A 15,595-nucleotide genomic window follows, 5' to 3' on the forward strand; every position below is an offset into this window, starting at 1 on the left:
GTTGAAACTCAGACAGTTCAGAGAGACGGACCAACACACAGACGGTTTTGGGAGTTTTAGAGGATTTGTGAGCTATCAGAGATATAAAATAACATCAACCTTATTGTTTAATATTAAAAAAGCATATGAATAACCTCCAAATATGTTTGTAATTAGGGCTGTCAATCGATTAAAATATTTTGCACTTTTTTTATCTGTTCTAAATGTACCTAACAGGATATTCTTCAAGTTTTTATTAGTGTTATCCACATGGGAGTGGACACATATGCTGCTTTATGCAAATATACATTTATTTATATGGAAACAATCCAAAAGAATGACAAATTCTGTCCAGGATGACTTCAAAGGTACTCCATACTCAAACAAAAACTAGACTGGAATTTTTTTTTTCGATAACTGAAATAAAAATAAAAACAAGAGCTTTTAAAAGAACGCTAAATAACCAAAACTGTATCGTGTGGTAACAAAACTAACTAAAATGAACTTAAAAATTATAGTGAAAATGTCCTCTGTTTTCGTCTTTGTCAACTTTTTTTCATACATAAACCTTTTTGGTTGATATGAAATCTGTTTCATCTATCTGGTTTCACCAGTTAATAACCTTATTGGGGCTGAGATGAATAAAACAAAGGAAATAAAGGCAAAATTTATTGTGACCTTTTTGGACCCTAACCCAACAAATACCCCATTACAAAACAACTTAACCTGACACTAAAACTAATAGAAACTAAACTAAAACTAAGCATCTAAAAAAAAAAAAAAAGACTAATAAAAACTGGCAAACTCACTCTAAAAAGTAATTAAAGCTGAATTCACAACCAAACTAAAACTAATTTAAAAATCCCAAACTATTATATTCTTGGTTGTAACACATATAAACAGTGTCTGTGGCCTGTAAAGTTCCAGGAGAAGCTCAGTCCCAAACCAGAACTCTGTTAACTCCCATTAAAGTGTTTAATGCTGTTTTCCTGCAAACTACCAGACAAATGAACCCGAGTCTCCTCGTCAGAGCTAATAAGTGGAAAGCGGAGCGGACAGCATGTCCGGGCGAGACGCTCAGTGCCACCGAAGCATGTCGAGGGCCAGCAGATAAGCTCCAGTGTTGATAAAGGTTTTTATAAAAGGACGATGTGTGCCGGGACAGACTGCAGCACCCCGCGACCTCGGAGAGCGTAACTGGGTTAAGACGATTAATTAGCAAATGTCTGAGGACAGTTTTGTTGCTGGAGCCAAAGCCCTGCCCTCCTTTGTGTCATTAGATGTATAAATCGTGTGTAAATATGCTCAGTCTTTGAGCTGAAATCACAAATTATTGCTGCAACAAAAGAAGAATGTCAAAAGTAACCGAGTCCCTGCTTGAGAATCACTTCATTTGGCTCATGAAATGAAGTCGAAACTCAGAGAATTCAACCTGAATTCAACCCAAAACACACTTAAATATTCAAGATTACTGTGAAAATTAACCTCATGGCTCTTCAGGGGTTAAAACATAAAAAAATTTAACTCTTAGACATTATCTTTACAGTTTAATCTCACTAGAGTTAGACTCTTTTCATCCTTTCAAAATAAAAGCGCCCATTATCAAAACAGTCATGGAAAAATGATTAGACCACCCTTGTTTTCTTCAGTTTATTGTTCATTTTAATGCCTGGTACAACTAAAGGTACATTTTTGTGGACAGATAACAACAAAAATAGCTGATAAGAGTTTAAATTAAGAGCTGATATCAAACCATTTTCCATGGTTTTCTTGATAATAACCAAAATTATTATCAAGAAAACCATGACGAAAAAGGGTGGTATAATATTTTTTTTCCATGACTGTATACATATTTTATTTTGTGCATGTATGCATGTTTAGTAGACACTGTAGTATGTATGAATGAGTATGATAACTCAACGTTATCTTTGAAGGTTTAATCTCATTAGAGTTAGACTCTTTTTGTCCTTTCAAAATAAAAGCGGCCATTATCAAAACAGTCATGGAAAAATGATTAGACCACCCTTGTTTTCTTCAGTTTATTGTTCATTTTAATGCCTGGTACAACTAAAGGTACATTTTTGTGGACAGATAACAACAAAAATAGCTCATAAGAGTTTAATTTAAGAGCTGATATCTAGACATTTTCCATGTTTTTCTTGATAATAACCAAAATCATTATCAAGAAAACCATGAAGACATTGAAGAAAAAGGGTGGTATAATATTTTTTTTCCATGACTGTATATATATTTTATTTTGCCCATGTATGCATGTTTAGTAGATACTGTAGTATGTATGAAAAACACATGAAGTTATTAAATTTTTGGGTTTAAGTGCAAATTTTATTACATTTTCAAGCAGTATTACATTATCAGGAAATTATTACATTATAGGGTGCTATAGTCCTTTCAAAATAAAAGCACCCATTATCAAAACCGGCTTTTGCATAGTGTTGAATATATATATATATATATTTTATTTTGCCCATGTATGCATGTTTCATAGATACTGAAGTATGTATATAAACATAGCGATTAATCGATTAATTGATCGTTAATGCTCCAGTTGGCAGGTTTCTTCCAAATCTCTAGACTCTCCAATCAAAAGTCTCAAGAGTCCCTGCTGGAGAATCACTTAATTTAGCTCATGAAATGAAGCCGAAACTCAGAAAATTCAACCTGTCTACTTCTATTTGCATTAAGCAGCGCGGTTGAGATGTTAATATGAGCTGAGTGGAGTTTACAGACATCATGCAGAACTTTTGAGGCTTCAGAATCCGAGCAGTTCGCTCTGAGTGCCGTTTAGAAAGACTGAGACAGTGAGACACTTTCACACATCTCTCTCCTATAAACTCATGTGGTACGGAGGCTTCAGGCTTCCACAGTGAGAACCAGGATCAGCGACCACTGAGCCATTGTGATGTAAATTTAGATAGAAAACGGGAAACGAGACACTCAGAAAAAGACGAGCCCGAAGGAAGCGTCGCCTTCTTTTTCCATTACTGGCCCCGAATCGATCGGGCTAAAAATAACGGCGGCAGGACTCCGCTCTGATCCGCCGCGTTCACAGATGACCGAACAGGCCAAGTGTCACATCAGATGCGACTTGCATTATCCAACCTGTGTTTATTTATGTGGAAATGGAGCTGCTGCCTGCCAGCCTGCCAGTCTGCTCTTTACTCTGTCGCTGCCAACTGAAACACAGAAGCCAAAACGAGACTTCACTTACACACCGAGGGATCCGATTACAGCTCAGATGGCACAAACATTAGCAAACAAACGTCCCTGGGATGTTTACATTTCATTATTTATATCCTCGTGGTATTAATATTTGATGACGGTGAATCTGTGCAACTTCTTCTTCACATTTCTGTTTCATTAAATCTTTTTGTTCAGCACTGTGAGCATGTAAATTGTGGGTGAGCAGCTAACCTCGGCTGCAATATTTCTGCTCATTGAGCTACACAACGCTGAATAATGACCATGCTGAAGCAGGAAATCTGTTAATTAAGGGCTTCGGGGTTGAAACGTGGACAAAATATTCATGATTTGCTCTCAGAGGTGACTAAATCCCTGAGTTTTTATTTTCACAGGTAGCTTTTTTAACCCCTAGACACATAAGTGGGTCAAAAATCCACCACCCGGTGAGGTCATTTTCTTGCAATATCTTCAGAATAAGAAGTTGATATCATTTCATATTCCAGCTATTCCTCAAAATACATGTTATTGATTTCATGCAGTGTTTCCTCCAGGATTTATTTCAGCAGCGGGGTAGAGGGTTATTTGTTCCCTGGATGGTGTTCGCAAGTAAATCAGCAATTTAGAAAGTATAAAATATGACATTCGAATGCAAAACAAGCTTTAGAACCAGTGTTTCACGCAGCATTTTCTGAGACTATGATGATGAAACAAAGTAAAGGGGGTCTGGTTGCATGTTTCCCCCGGAGATTTATTTTGCCCTAAAAACCTAAATTTGGTGCCTCTCGCACATTCTAATGCCACTATTCCATCTTAATCATTGTATATTTTAATAAATTATTCTTATATGTTTTATTCAAGGCGTCATATTTCAACAGTCTTCTTGTAAATTCTGTGGTGGATTCTGTGAACACATCCATATGCTCTTATTTTGAAATGTGTCTGCTTTTATTTTGATGGCGGGTCTTACACGTTCTTACGGTAACACTAAGTAAATACATCCACCGGGGGAAAAAGTGATGTTTTAAAAAATGTTTTTAAAAGGTTAAAATATAAATATTTGATACATTAAATCATTCTTTTGAGTATAAAACAAGTTATTATTCTTAACAAAAATGTGGCAAAAGTGGCATAAAAGCACATTTTTTTAATGTCATTTTTGACCCACTTATGCAAGAGTTCAGGGTCCAGTCACTCATTCATCTAAGGGTTAAAAGATCTTGCTATAAAATAGGAAAAAGCAGAATTGTTTCAATGACGACAAAGAAGCTTTTGCATCACATAAAACAATAGATCTGACTGCAGTGGGACTGAATCATTTCTGGGTAACTTGTGAAGCCGAACCAGCAGCTGAATGTACAGACTGATCTCACAGCGTCTCACACCAGGAGAGGAGACACTCCTGGATGAAACATTCAGGTAATACGTGTTATATCGGCCTCCTCCTCCACTCACAGGACAACGTGTGAACAATCTCCACATTTCACATCAATATTGGTCCATAAACATTACATGCAATGCAAACAACACAGAGCTTTAATCTTTAAGTTAAGTTTTGTCTCTTTTCTTTACTTTTCTCCACTATTTTGTGAATATCGGCTTATTTTCATCCACCAGTTGTTTTTTAAGTGTAAACCATGGGTCTCAAACTCACGGCCCGCGGGCCAATTTCGGCCCTCGTGATGATATTTTGTGGCCCCCACCTTGATATGAAAGTTTAATGTGAGTTTTATATGAATGGCACTTTACCGTGTTGTGTGTGGAAGGTCCCTTTATTGCGCAAGCTGGAGCTTTGTTTCACTTGTTTCTATGACGACGTCAACAAAAAGAAAGGCAGCTGCTACCGGACCGTTTATTATCTGTTGTTACCGCAATAAGTGGAAATGTTATGTCTCTTTTTTTTATTAATTGTCTCTTTTTTTAAATAATTTTGTGTCTTTCTTTGGTAATTTTGTGTCTTTTTCTAATAATTTTGTGTTTTTCCAGTCATTTTCAGTCTTTTTTAAGTATTTTAGTGTTTTTTCAGTCATTTTGTGTCTTTTTTTAGTAATTCTGTGTCTTTTTTTTGTCATTTTGTGTCTTTTTTTTAGAAACTAAGACATCTTACTAAATAAATTATAATAATATTAATACATTTATTGAGTGTTGAGATGAACTATGTTTTGACAGCAGCCAAACACTCACTATAACTGTAAACTTAGGTGTGAAGTAAATACAAGCCAGCAAAGAACAGAAACAGTTTTTTTTATGCTCTAAATGACAGTTAGTGCCAAAGAGATTCACAACAGCTCGGCTGTGAAGTGATTACACCTGCTATTAGTCCCACTGAGCTTCTCTCTGTCACCTTGTGTCTTTTTTTCTGCATTTTAAAAGCACAATAAAGACGTTTTGATGTTGAATGAAGCCCCGTCCTCGTGTGTGATTCTCTGATTCGCAGCGTCCAGCTCCAGCTGCACCCGTCTCCACTACATCAGCACAATTATTGTAAACAAAAGAGCAGCAGCAGCAGCAGAGGAGACACGCAGCCTCACACAACCTCCTCGCTGCCACTGGCTCCATTTGGAAGGAGATCTGTTGGAGTGAAAGCAGTTGCTGGAAGCTGTTGTTGCAGACAAAAAGGCTCAGGCTTTCAGAGGCTCTGATGACGGCAGACTGAGACGGCAAAATCACCTCCAACGTGTTTACTCTCTTCAGAGAGGAGCAGCTCTGCTTTCTGCATTATTCTCATTTTGAATGATACAGAAGTCAGTGGACAGAAAACGCCTCGGAGCAGCTCGCTTCCCCTGCATGAAGACAAACCACAAGGCTTCAGTTTACAGTTTATATCTTTAAAAATGCCCTTAGCGTCCGTTTTCAGCTCCCACATCTCATCTGGTTTCAGCTTGTGTTGCTCGTTGCAGCTGGAAATTAGAGCCGTGCACAAATATTTCTTCACAGTTGAGTTGAAGAAACGTTTTTTTTTAAACTTAAATTTTAGTTCAATTTTTGCAGCTTATACAAACATATATATACAAATTCACTTTTAGTCTGCTGTTTTTCATTTGTGATCTGCTTAAACAATATTAAAGCATATACATCAGGTCAAATATGTATAAATGATATGGTTAAACAAAAGTAATACAAACAAACAATAAGTAATTAAATAATAACTTTGTAAATGGAAATAAATTAAATTAAGTGAAATAAAGTAAAATAAAGGTAACATGAGATTATTGCATTAATATGGTCATGGCAGGTCTCAATTTGTTAACAAATATATATTTTTGAAGCCTCAAGGAGTAAGTTATTTGTTCCATGTGATAAATTTCCCAGACCTTCTCAATCCACATAGTTGAAGAAACTTTTAACAGCATCTCTTGGTGTTCCTCAGCTGCATCACCAGACCTCAGATTGGGCCCTGTGGTGCTGATGGAGGTTCATAACTACTTCCTCCATAAATGACCACCGGTTACCACATGACATACTCCATCCACTGAGGAAGACCAAGAGATGCTGCTGACAGCTACAGAAAAAGCTAAAAAGTAAGTATTTTCTGTTACTAAGGTTAGAAACTGAACTATAGTTCTTGCATGTGGATCTTTTTGAAATTCAAGATATTTCTTTTGCAAAAATGGTTATAAATGCACAGTTTTGGGCCGTCCGTGGCCTACAGGTTAGGTATCATGCTTGTAACTGGAGGGTTCAAATTAATAAAGTAATTCATTTTATTGGAGTGTTCCTATTGATTCCCAGTATTCTTGTTCAACTAAAAGAACACAGACCAAGGCATGCCCTCCTTCGCTGTGTTAAAGGAATACTTTACCTTTAAAATGACTATTTGTACATGAATTACTCACTCAGTGTTACGTTATAAAACTTGTTCTTACATGGACATTCATTCACGATGGATGGAAGTCAATAGGTGCCTCCTTTAAAAACAGCAAACCTAAATCAAAACATCCATTTTTTTTAAAGCAGGCACGACTCTTCTTCTGCACTTGCACAGACGTGTAGTGTGTCTATGGTAAGTGTTTTTCACAGTAAGATTTCAGAAAATGCATGTTCTTTTGCATGTACTGAGCAAACGACTGGATAAATGAGACTTGATTATACTGCATTGTTCTGTTTGTAAACAGAAGTTTTGATATAGTTTTGCTGTTTTTGACTCTGTTTTCAGATTCTCGGCTCATGGTAGAAGCAAAACAGTTTTCTTGGGGATTCAAGGGAACACTGGGTGAGTAATTGATATTCAGATGGTCATTTTAAGGATCAAGTTCTTAAAACGTTCCGACCTGGGGGAATATTCTCTAGAATTTCTGTAGTTGGAAACCAATTTTTCCAATTATTCCAACACCCCATGAATGCACCACTAATGCCCTAGCTCACAATGTTAATGAAGTAAAAAAAAAAACAGTTGTGCATCTGTCCTGTGATTCAGATCTGCTCCGAATTAAACTGGGTTCTTCCATGTCCTAACATACACCCTTAAAACCGGGCTTGTTGTTTTTCTATAATCCTGCTGACAGACAAACAAACTGAGCTTCCCCTCCTTAGCTGAGGTAATGTTCAGAGCCATCATCAAACCTCTCAGGCCGTGGCGTCATGAATCTGCTGAGCTCTCTGACAGGTGACACCTCTCTCCAAACCTGACCGCTCGTCCCTCTACGCTGCCTTTAAACACTACCGGTGGCCGGCCAGCTTCATCTTGTACGTAAGTCCCATATAAATTCAACCACATTATGCCTGAAAGGGTGAAATCAAATCTTGTCATCTTTCTATTCCAAGACTAAAAGAACCCAACTCACCTTCAGACACATTAAATATAAAATGATGGACTGTGTGCAGGATTTTGTGTTTCTTTCCCAGTCAGAACGAGGCGGTATCGATCCGACACACCTGTTTATAAGACTCCCTGATGTGCAGGAGCTTTGTAGTAATTGTTCCCTTTCAAGGCTGAAATTACACCATTTGGTCGAATGGCGTCTCACAGACTAAACGGTGTCAGTTCTTTAAGTTCCCTAATATGTGGAACTGTGAGAGGTTATCCACTGAACAGATATATTTAGGCACAGTCTAGACTCTTCTGCAGAGCAGGACAGATTTGTTTTCCAGGTGAAGCGTTCATAAATCTGCTGGGAAACTCTCTCGCTCTGCTTGTGAGCAGCCTTTAAGCCAGGGATGGGTAACTGGAGGCCCGGGGGCCACATACGGCCCTCACCCTCACTTGAAGTGGCCCTCAGTACAACTACATGCATTTGAGCATGAAATCTTAATAGTGCAGTGTAAAAATGCACAAAATGACTTCTTGCAAACAATGTTGGTCTGCTGTTCTTGCACGGAAAAAAATCACAGTAAGTGGTTATTTTTTATTTGGTTCAAATCTTTTGTATTCCTATTTATACTGTTATACATGCATTTGAGCATGAAATATGTTAAGTTACTGCACTGTAAACATATTTAAAATTGCAGTTTCATCATATCTGGTGAAGTGCACGCTCCTATATGTGGCCCTGTGGTAGTGAACATGAAAAATTGTGGCCCCCTGCAGCATTTAAGTTGCCCATCCCTGCTTTAAGCTCATCAAACCTCCATCTTCTTCTGCAGGTTTTATTGGTGCAAGCTTGTGCAGAAGTCATCACCTCTGCTGGAGATGCAGCTCCAGAGAGACGTGTCCGTCCTGCAGCCTGGTGATGACTGCTGAACATCAACTCTGCTGCAGCTGGAGGATAATTGAGTGTAACTGTAGGCAGTGGTGCTTTAGTTAAATGCCACTCAAAAGGAAACCCACAGCTGAGAGAAACAATCCATCAACCTGAACCGTTGTGGAGCTGCTGCAGCATCACCAAGGTAATAGAAAAAACTGGAAAACAATGCAAATGAAACCCACAAATAACAAGAGAGAAGACTCTTTGATTCTGAAGTCCCTGAATGGGATAAGAAGAAGAAGAAGAGAGAGAGCTGTTGACCCATATTTACTGTAACATTTTCCCTCCCTCCATTTCTCATTGACCTCCCTCTTTTACCCCGGATCTATTTTTAGCAGCAGCCGCTCTCGCTCAGGCCTAATATAAGAATAGATGCGCCTCGCAAGAAACGCAGCAGGAAATATTCTGCAGGGAGTAAGTGTGTCTCTCCATCCTCGCAACACTCCAGTTCAATACTCCGGCCGGATTTTTCGGGGCATTCTGGTCCTTTAACTGTAGCAGGAGGGTTTTATCCAACTATAAAAACAGTTTATTGATTTTGCTAAAACACTTAAGAAGTCCCTCTCACTGCAGATGATGATGCTCTGTCTGCATCTGTCACCGTTTGTCTTTCTGGATGCAGAGGTTTGGTTGTTGCATCAGTCTTTTTCTTCTGCACTCTAAAGCTGCTTGTTTCCTGAATATAAACCATTATTTTCACTCTGAATGAGGCAGAACGAATGTGCCCTATCTTCTACTTTATGGTTTCGATGATTTCTTTTATCGCACCTGAGCTGGTAAATCGTTAAACCCACTTTAAAAAAACCTAATCGGTCTTTTGTTTTGAGCTCTGTGCAGGGAAATGACCCTCAGTAGCTGATATCTCAGTACATAATAATAAGGATTATAGGTACAGTATATATAAACTGTCTATAATTTAACAGGCTTTTCAGGCACATTCTGACTAGCATTTTCTGACCTTGTATTGTTATTATTACAGATGCATGGGAGAAAAACCTTTTCTTCCAGAGTTCATGGTAACAGGTTGGGCTTCATATGCAAACAGTCATTCTAAGAGTGACGTTTTTCCTTTAAGCATCGCTGATTTGTTCGCAGCTTAAAACAACCTGCGTTGGCGAAGGTTCACCAAGGGCGTCCAGGCAGCCGCCGCCCGCTGAGAAAATCACCGAGGCCCAGTTTAAGAGCAATCTGTGACGTTTGTATCAGAGCAGCAGTGTGAGAGAGACAGTGGATGCATTTGGTGATCGCAGCAGAGAAGAGATTACTAGTATAGTTGTCTTGTTGTTAAATGTCCAGCTATTATGTTGGTTTTTGACTCTTTTTTTCATTCTTCCTGTATATACAACTTAAGTAATGATCACCATGCCATGCCGGTATCATCTTTTTCAGCTCAACCTCACCTGACTATTATTTTGTCATTTTGACTTACTGGATCAACATTTTGAAACACAAAAAACACACAAAAAAATAAAAAACACACAAAAATTATGCATGTATAAATGTGATTTTTATACATGCATGTATAAAAACATGCATACATGGGCAAAATAAAAGATATATATACAATACCGTGCAACAGCCTGTTTTGATAATGGACGCTCTTATTTTGAAAGGACGAAAAGAGACTTGATCCTATCAATTATAAAACTAACTCAGTGAGATTAAACTGTAAAGAAAACGTCAAGGAGTTCAATGTTTTATGTTTTAGCCCCCGAAGAGGCATGAGGTTAGTTTTCACAGTAATCTTCATATTTAAATGTGTTTTGTGTTTAAATAAGTTTTGTATAAAATTAAACGCAGTAATTAATGCTAGCAAGGTTTGATACAGTAAGCTAGTTTTGCTCAAATTAATCCTCTCGTATTTCTGTGTTTTTGTTTTTGCAACTTTCATTTTGCAAACTGTAGCTTTATCCAACTTAATTCTCAGCTCATTGGTTTAATGACGTACGGCCGCAGAAGTGAACGCTCGGCGTGTTTCAGTTCAGTGATACTGATACACAGTCAGAGATAAAATAAAAAAATACACAGATCGATTAAAAATTCCACATGATCGACCAAATTCTTAATTAATCGATCATCCATTAATTATTGCCATCCCTAGTTCACATCAATGTTTCTATCTAGGAGAGTGCAGCTCTCATGTCCTCAGTACCTGAACCACTTCCTCACTAGATTAGTTGTTTGTTTCCCTTCAGTTCTTCAATGCACCGCTCCCAACAATGCTGCCACTGTGTCCCAGATAAGGTCATGAACATCCATCTGTGAAAGCTGTCTTCATCTCTGTTGTGATGAGGTTTCCCTACGCCAGGGATGGGCAACTGGAGGCCCGGGGGCCGCATACGGCCGCACCCTCACTTGAAGTGGCCCTCAGTACAACTACATGCATTTGAGCATGAAATCTTAAAAGTGCAATGTAAAAATGCACAAAATTACTTCTTGCAATTAATGTTAGTCTGCTGTTCTTGCACTGATAAAAAAAGAAATCACAGTAAGTTGTTATTTTTTATTTGCTTCAAACATTTTGTATTCCTATTTATACTGTTGAACATGCATTTGAGCATGAAATATGTGAAGTTACTGCACTGTAAACATATTTAAAATTGCAGTTTCATCATATCTGGTTAAGTGCACGCTCCTATATGTGGCCCTGTGGTAGTGTTGACGAAAAACAGTGGCCCCCTGCAGCATTTAAGTTGCCCATCCCTGCCCTACGCTGCACTAGTTAACCGGACAGTAGATTTTCTGTTAGTTTCTGTAGGTGTTCCTGTTCTGCTGCTGCTAGAAATGTAAAACACAACAAGGAAGACACTAAAAACAGCCTGAACTACGTCACGAAGCAAAACAAACATTTGCATGAAGGTGCAGGATTGTCAGGTTAGCGACAATCCTTTGATCCGCTTCAGAAGTCGGATGTTTTTTTCACAACCTGTTTTGTTTTTTCCCTGCCTTGCCCTCCTTGAACAACACCTCACTTTACTGCTGCGTCTCCCTTGTGTTTAGTCCTGATTTATAAAGAGAACCCGGAGCCTCGCCGCAGACCCAGCCGACCTCGCTCCCGGCTCACTCCTCGCAGCGTCTGGAGAACACGTTTACAAAAATGAGAATATCAACCGGAGTGAGATAACGTGCCCGGCACACAGCCAGCGTAATATGCTTTGATCTACTTCTGACACCGCAAATAATGGAGAGAGAAGGAGAGGAAGGGAGGCAGAGAGACAGCCAGAGGAGATAAGATGAGAGGAGAGACACAAAGGGGAACACACCCACTTATGAAACCAAAAAAAACACTGGGACGCTTTTTGGCTCTTTGCACCACAGGATCCTTCTTACAGAAAACCCTCCTCTGTGTCTCTCCGTCCCCACAAACCACCTCCGTCCCCACAAACCACCTCCGTCCCTCTCCGTCCGCCCGCCCGGCTCAATGACAACCAAAGGTCAACAGTCCCCTCCCTTTATTTATTGAAATCCTCCAGCTGCCTCGATTTGTCCTCATAAAGGAGCTGATGAGGCTTTGATGGAGCCTTTAAAAGACGGAGGAAGGTGATCGTCCTCTGGCACCGTGTGTCTATGTGTGTGTGTGTGTGTGTGTGCATACATGAGCATGTGAAGGCACCAGCTGCACGCTTCACTTAATGGGAAATGATGACACACAGAGAGGAGTGACCATGCTTTCCTTGAAACAGACAGCAGGACAGTTTGAAGTGCGTCTCTCGGGTCTTAGTGTCTGTAGTGAAGAGGCTTCTGGAGAAGATTTAAAGCTCTGTGTGTGTGTGTGTGTGTGTGTGTGTGTGTGTGTGTGTCTCTGTGAGGACCAGTTTTAGACCTTGAGATCGAGGACATTGTTGGATAGCCAGGACATTTTGTTCTGGTCCTCGCTTCTTCAAAGACTCTTTTTTTTTTTAAATGTATGTTAATTTTGCCGTTTTAAAAGGAGAGATATGTTTGCAGGAACAGCGTCTCAGCTGCAGGCCTGTGAGTGGCAGCAGCAGCTGGTGACTGGCACATCATACAGTAGCTGTGTGTAGTATGAGAGTACTGGTATGAGATGTATTTCTGCTGTAGCATTGGTTAAGTACCATTCCCAACTTATTTTCTTTTAAAGTGCCCTCAGAAACATTGTGTGCAGCCCCCAAAACGACTTAAAAAACATGCATTATGTTGTAATCATCTGTGGTAAATATGAGTATTTTACTTTCAATAGCGTACATTTAATGCATCACTAGGTAGGCTTTGGTGTCACACCTTTCCTATATTTCATTGGGGTATACGGTTTATGCTGAGAGATTCATTCAAGTTTTCAAGTTGCACAAGCTCTTGTAAAGAGAGGAAACTTTCTTGCACCCATGTTATCTCATTAAACAGCAAATAAAACCGTACGACCCTCTGAATTCAGGTTTATCTCTTCCACCAAGCTGAGACCAGCTTTACAACACTGTTGACCCGTCTGAAACACACTTCTTTCAGACTGGACGGAAACAAAACAAAACTCGTCAAACTTCTCCGAGTCTTTGTCAGCAGTCAGATAAACAGAGCAGCGGTGTCGTTCTCCAGAGGCACAGTATTGTGCAAAAGCATTAAGCAGGCAATGGTACTAGTTTATTTTTATCAATGAACAAAATGCAAAGTGAGTGCACAGAAGAAAAATCAAAATCAAATCAGTATTTGCCGTGACCACCCTTTGCCTTCAAACCAGCATCAGTTCTTCTCGGCATTTATTCACACCTGCTTACAACTTTTGCACAGTACTGTAGATCATTAAACTTGCAAAATAAAATAGCCCCAAAAGCAGCTCGGTCATTGTTACCTGACTCATCTTGATAATAAAGATTAAACCCCAAAATACTCCCAAACAATTTCAGAGTCATTCTGGTCCTGTAAGTCGCCTTGTTTCTCAGCTGAACTGCTTTGAGGCTGCCCTCTGGTGGTGGCTGCTGTGTACTACACCTCAAAATAAAACTGCATGAACATCAAACACTGAAAGAGCACCACCAGCTACAAACAACACAAACAAATAAAACATGCAAACTACATCATATTGTCCAGTGTACTCCAGGCACTGTTGAGTTTTAATGACTTCTTCTCCTTCTCTACTCCCCTTTCTGTGCTGCAGGACCTCCTGATTTCCACATTATGCCCTGAATATAACACAAGACAGCTACAAAACACACACAATCATGTAAATCCATTCCCCTAGACTTCATATTTGGTGATTTCTAATTCTCACCAAAGAAGTATCCTTCACAAATCAAGAGAAACACAAAGGAAAGGCATCCTGTAGGCTACTGTTTCCTCAGCAGCGATGCTTATTCCAGTCTTAATGTCAGCTGCACTTAAAGGTTAAAGAGTTTAAGTTAATGCATCACGTCAACGACGCTCCTCTCAACCACTGGAGCTCACAGATTGCGTGAAGCTGCCGTTGACTTTGCAGAATTGACCTACATGTGCAGAGCTGCTCAGACTCACACCTGAGTTTACCGAGCCCGGTTCTGACTCATCCTGCACGAGCCGTGCCCCGAGCTTCCTGTGCGTGCGCGCATGTGTGTGTGTGTGAGTGTGTGTTTGTGAAACCCGGTGTGCACTGCCTGCGTCTTCAGTTTATTACGTCGCTGCATGACGCACAGTAGCGAGAGACAAGAGAGAGGAGAGGTGAGGAAGGAAAGGATGGAGGGGAGGAGGGAAGGAAGAGAGAGAGAGAGAGAGAGAGAGGGAATTTTCTCAGACACCCAGCATGCAATGACCTTAGTTTTATGTCAAGGCGGAGGTCTCTCTCTCTGTCTCTCTCTCTCTCTCTCTCTCTCTCTCTCTCACACACACACACACACACACACACACACACACTGCTCTCCCGGTGTCATCCATGTGGACACGAGGACGTCAAGCCGCATCTTATTCCGCTCACATCCTGCTGCCTGTCTGTCCCGCCTCTCCGCTCCGACACACACACTCCAAACACACACAGTCATGCAAACACCCTGACATGTAATCCCTGTAGTAAACTATCCAGACACCACACACACACACACACACACACACCTCAAAATCAAAATCAGACTCCTTATGTGACAGCAGAAAACGACATTTGCAGCGCTGCAACTCCCTGCAGGATTATTCTAAAAGTATTGGAGGTTTATTTCTGCTCCAGCTTCTTCTTCTTCTTCTTCTGACCCTTTTCTTTAACATCTCCGCCCTGCAGGCGCGCACGCACGCACGCACACACACACACACACACACACACACACACACACATTCCTCTATCTTTAATTCCCTCCATGCATGCATGCATCCATCCACATGGCAGAAATAAAGCGTGTTCTTACTGATCTGCCGGGATCCTATGCAGCCCATGGTGTCTTACAGAGGCTCGTACAGCTCGGGGAAAATAAAATCCATCCGTCCAGCGGGCATTTCTCCCCGGATCTCTTTCTCTTTCTCTCTCTGCTGCTGCTTTCCCCTCGCCTCCTCTTCTTCTGCTTCTTCTTCTTCTCCTCCTTCTCTCTGTCTCTTCTTCTTCTTCTCTAATGTCCTCTCCTCCGTATGTGAGAAAGAGAGAGAGGGTGTGTATGTGCGTGTCATCCGCGTCGCTTCCTCTCTCTCTCTCTCTCTCTCTCTCTCTCTCTCTCTCTCTCTCTCTCTCTCTCTCTCTGCCGTCGTCACACACTCCTGTTTCCCCCAGTCATTGTCGATGTCGCTCCATCACCTCTCTCTCTCTCTCTCACACACACACACACACACAC

At 40.3% G+C, this 15,595-nt stretch overlaps 1 protein-coding gene across 3 annotated transcripts in view; it reads right to left on the minus strand.

Moving 5' to 3' along the window:
* Positions 1 to 15,333, minus strand: part of fam131ba (family with sequence similarity 131 member Ba) — a 92,428-nt gene extending 77,095 nt beyond the window's left edge. For 2 of the 3 annotated variants that reach the window (XM_059350418.1, XM_059350417.1), the window contains exon 1: positions 15,179 to 15,333. In XM_059350418.1, the coding sequence (XP_059206401.1) occupies positions 15,179 to 15,206 (28 nt within the window). In that variant the 5' untranslated portion in view covers positions 15,207 to 15,333. The remainder of the gene's footprint in view (positions 1 to 15,178) is intronic. The other variant, XM_059350419.1, reaches the window with a different exon arrangement.
* Positions 15,334 to 15,595: the final 262 nt, after the last annotated feature.

The sequence above is a fragment of the Centropristis striata genome, chromosome 14 (assembly GCF_030273125.1).
Source record: "Centropristis striata isolate RG_2023a ecotype Rhode Island chromosome 14, C.striata_1.0, whole genome shotgun sequence".
Lineage (NCBI taxonomy): Eukaryota > Metazoa > Chordata > Actinopteri > Perciformes > Serranidae > Centropristis > Centropristis striata.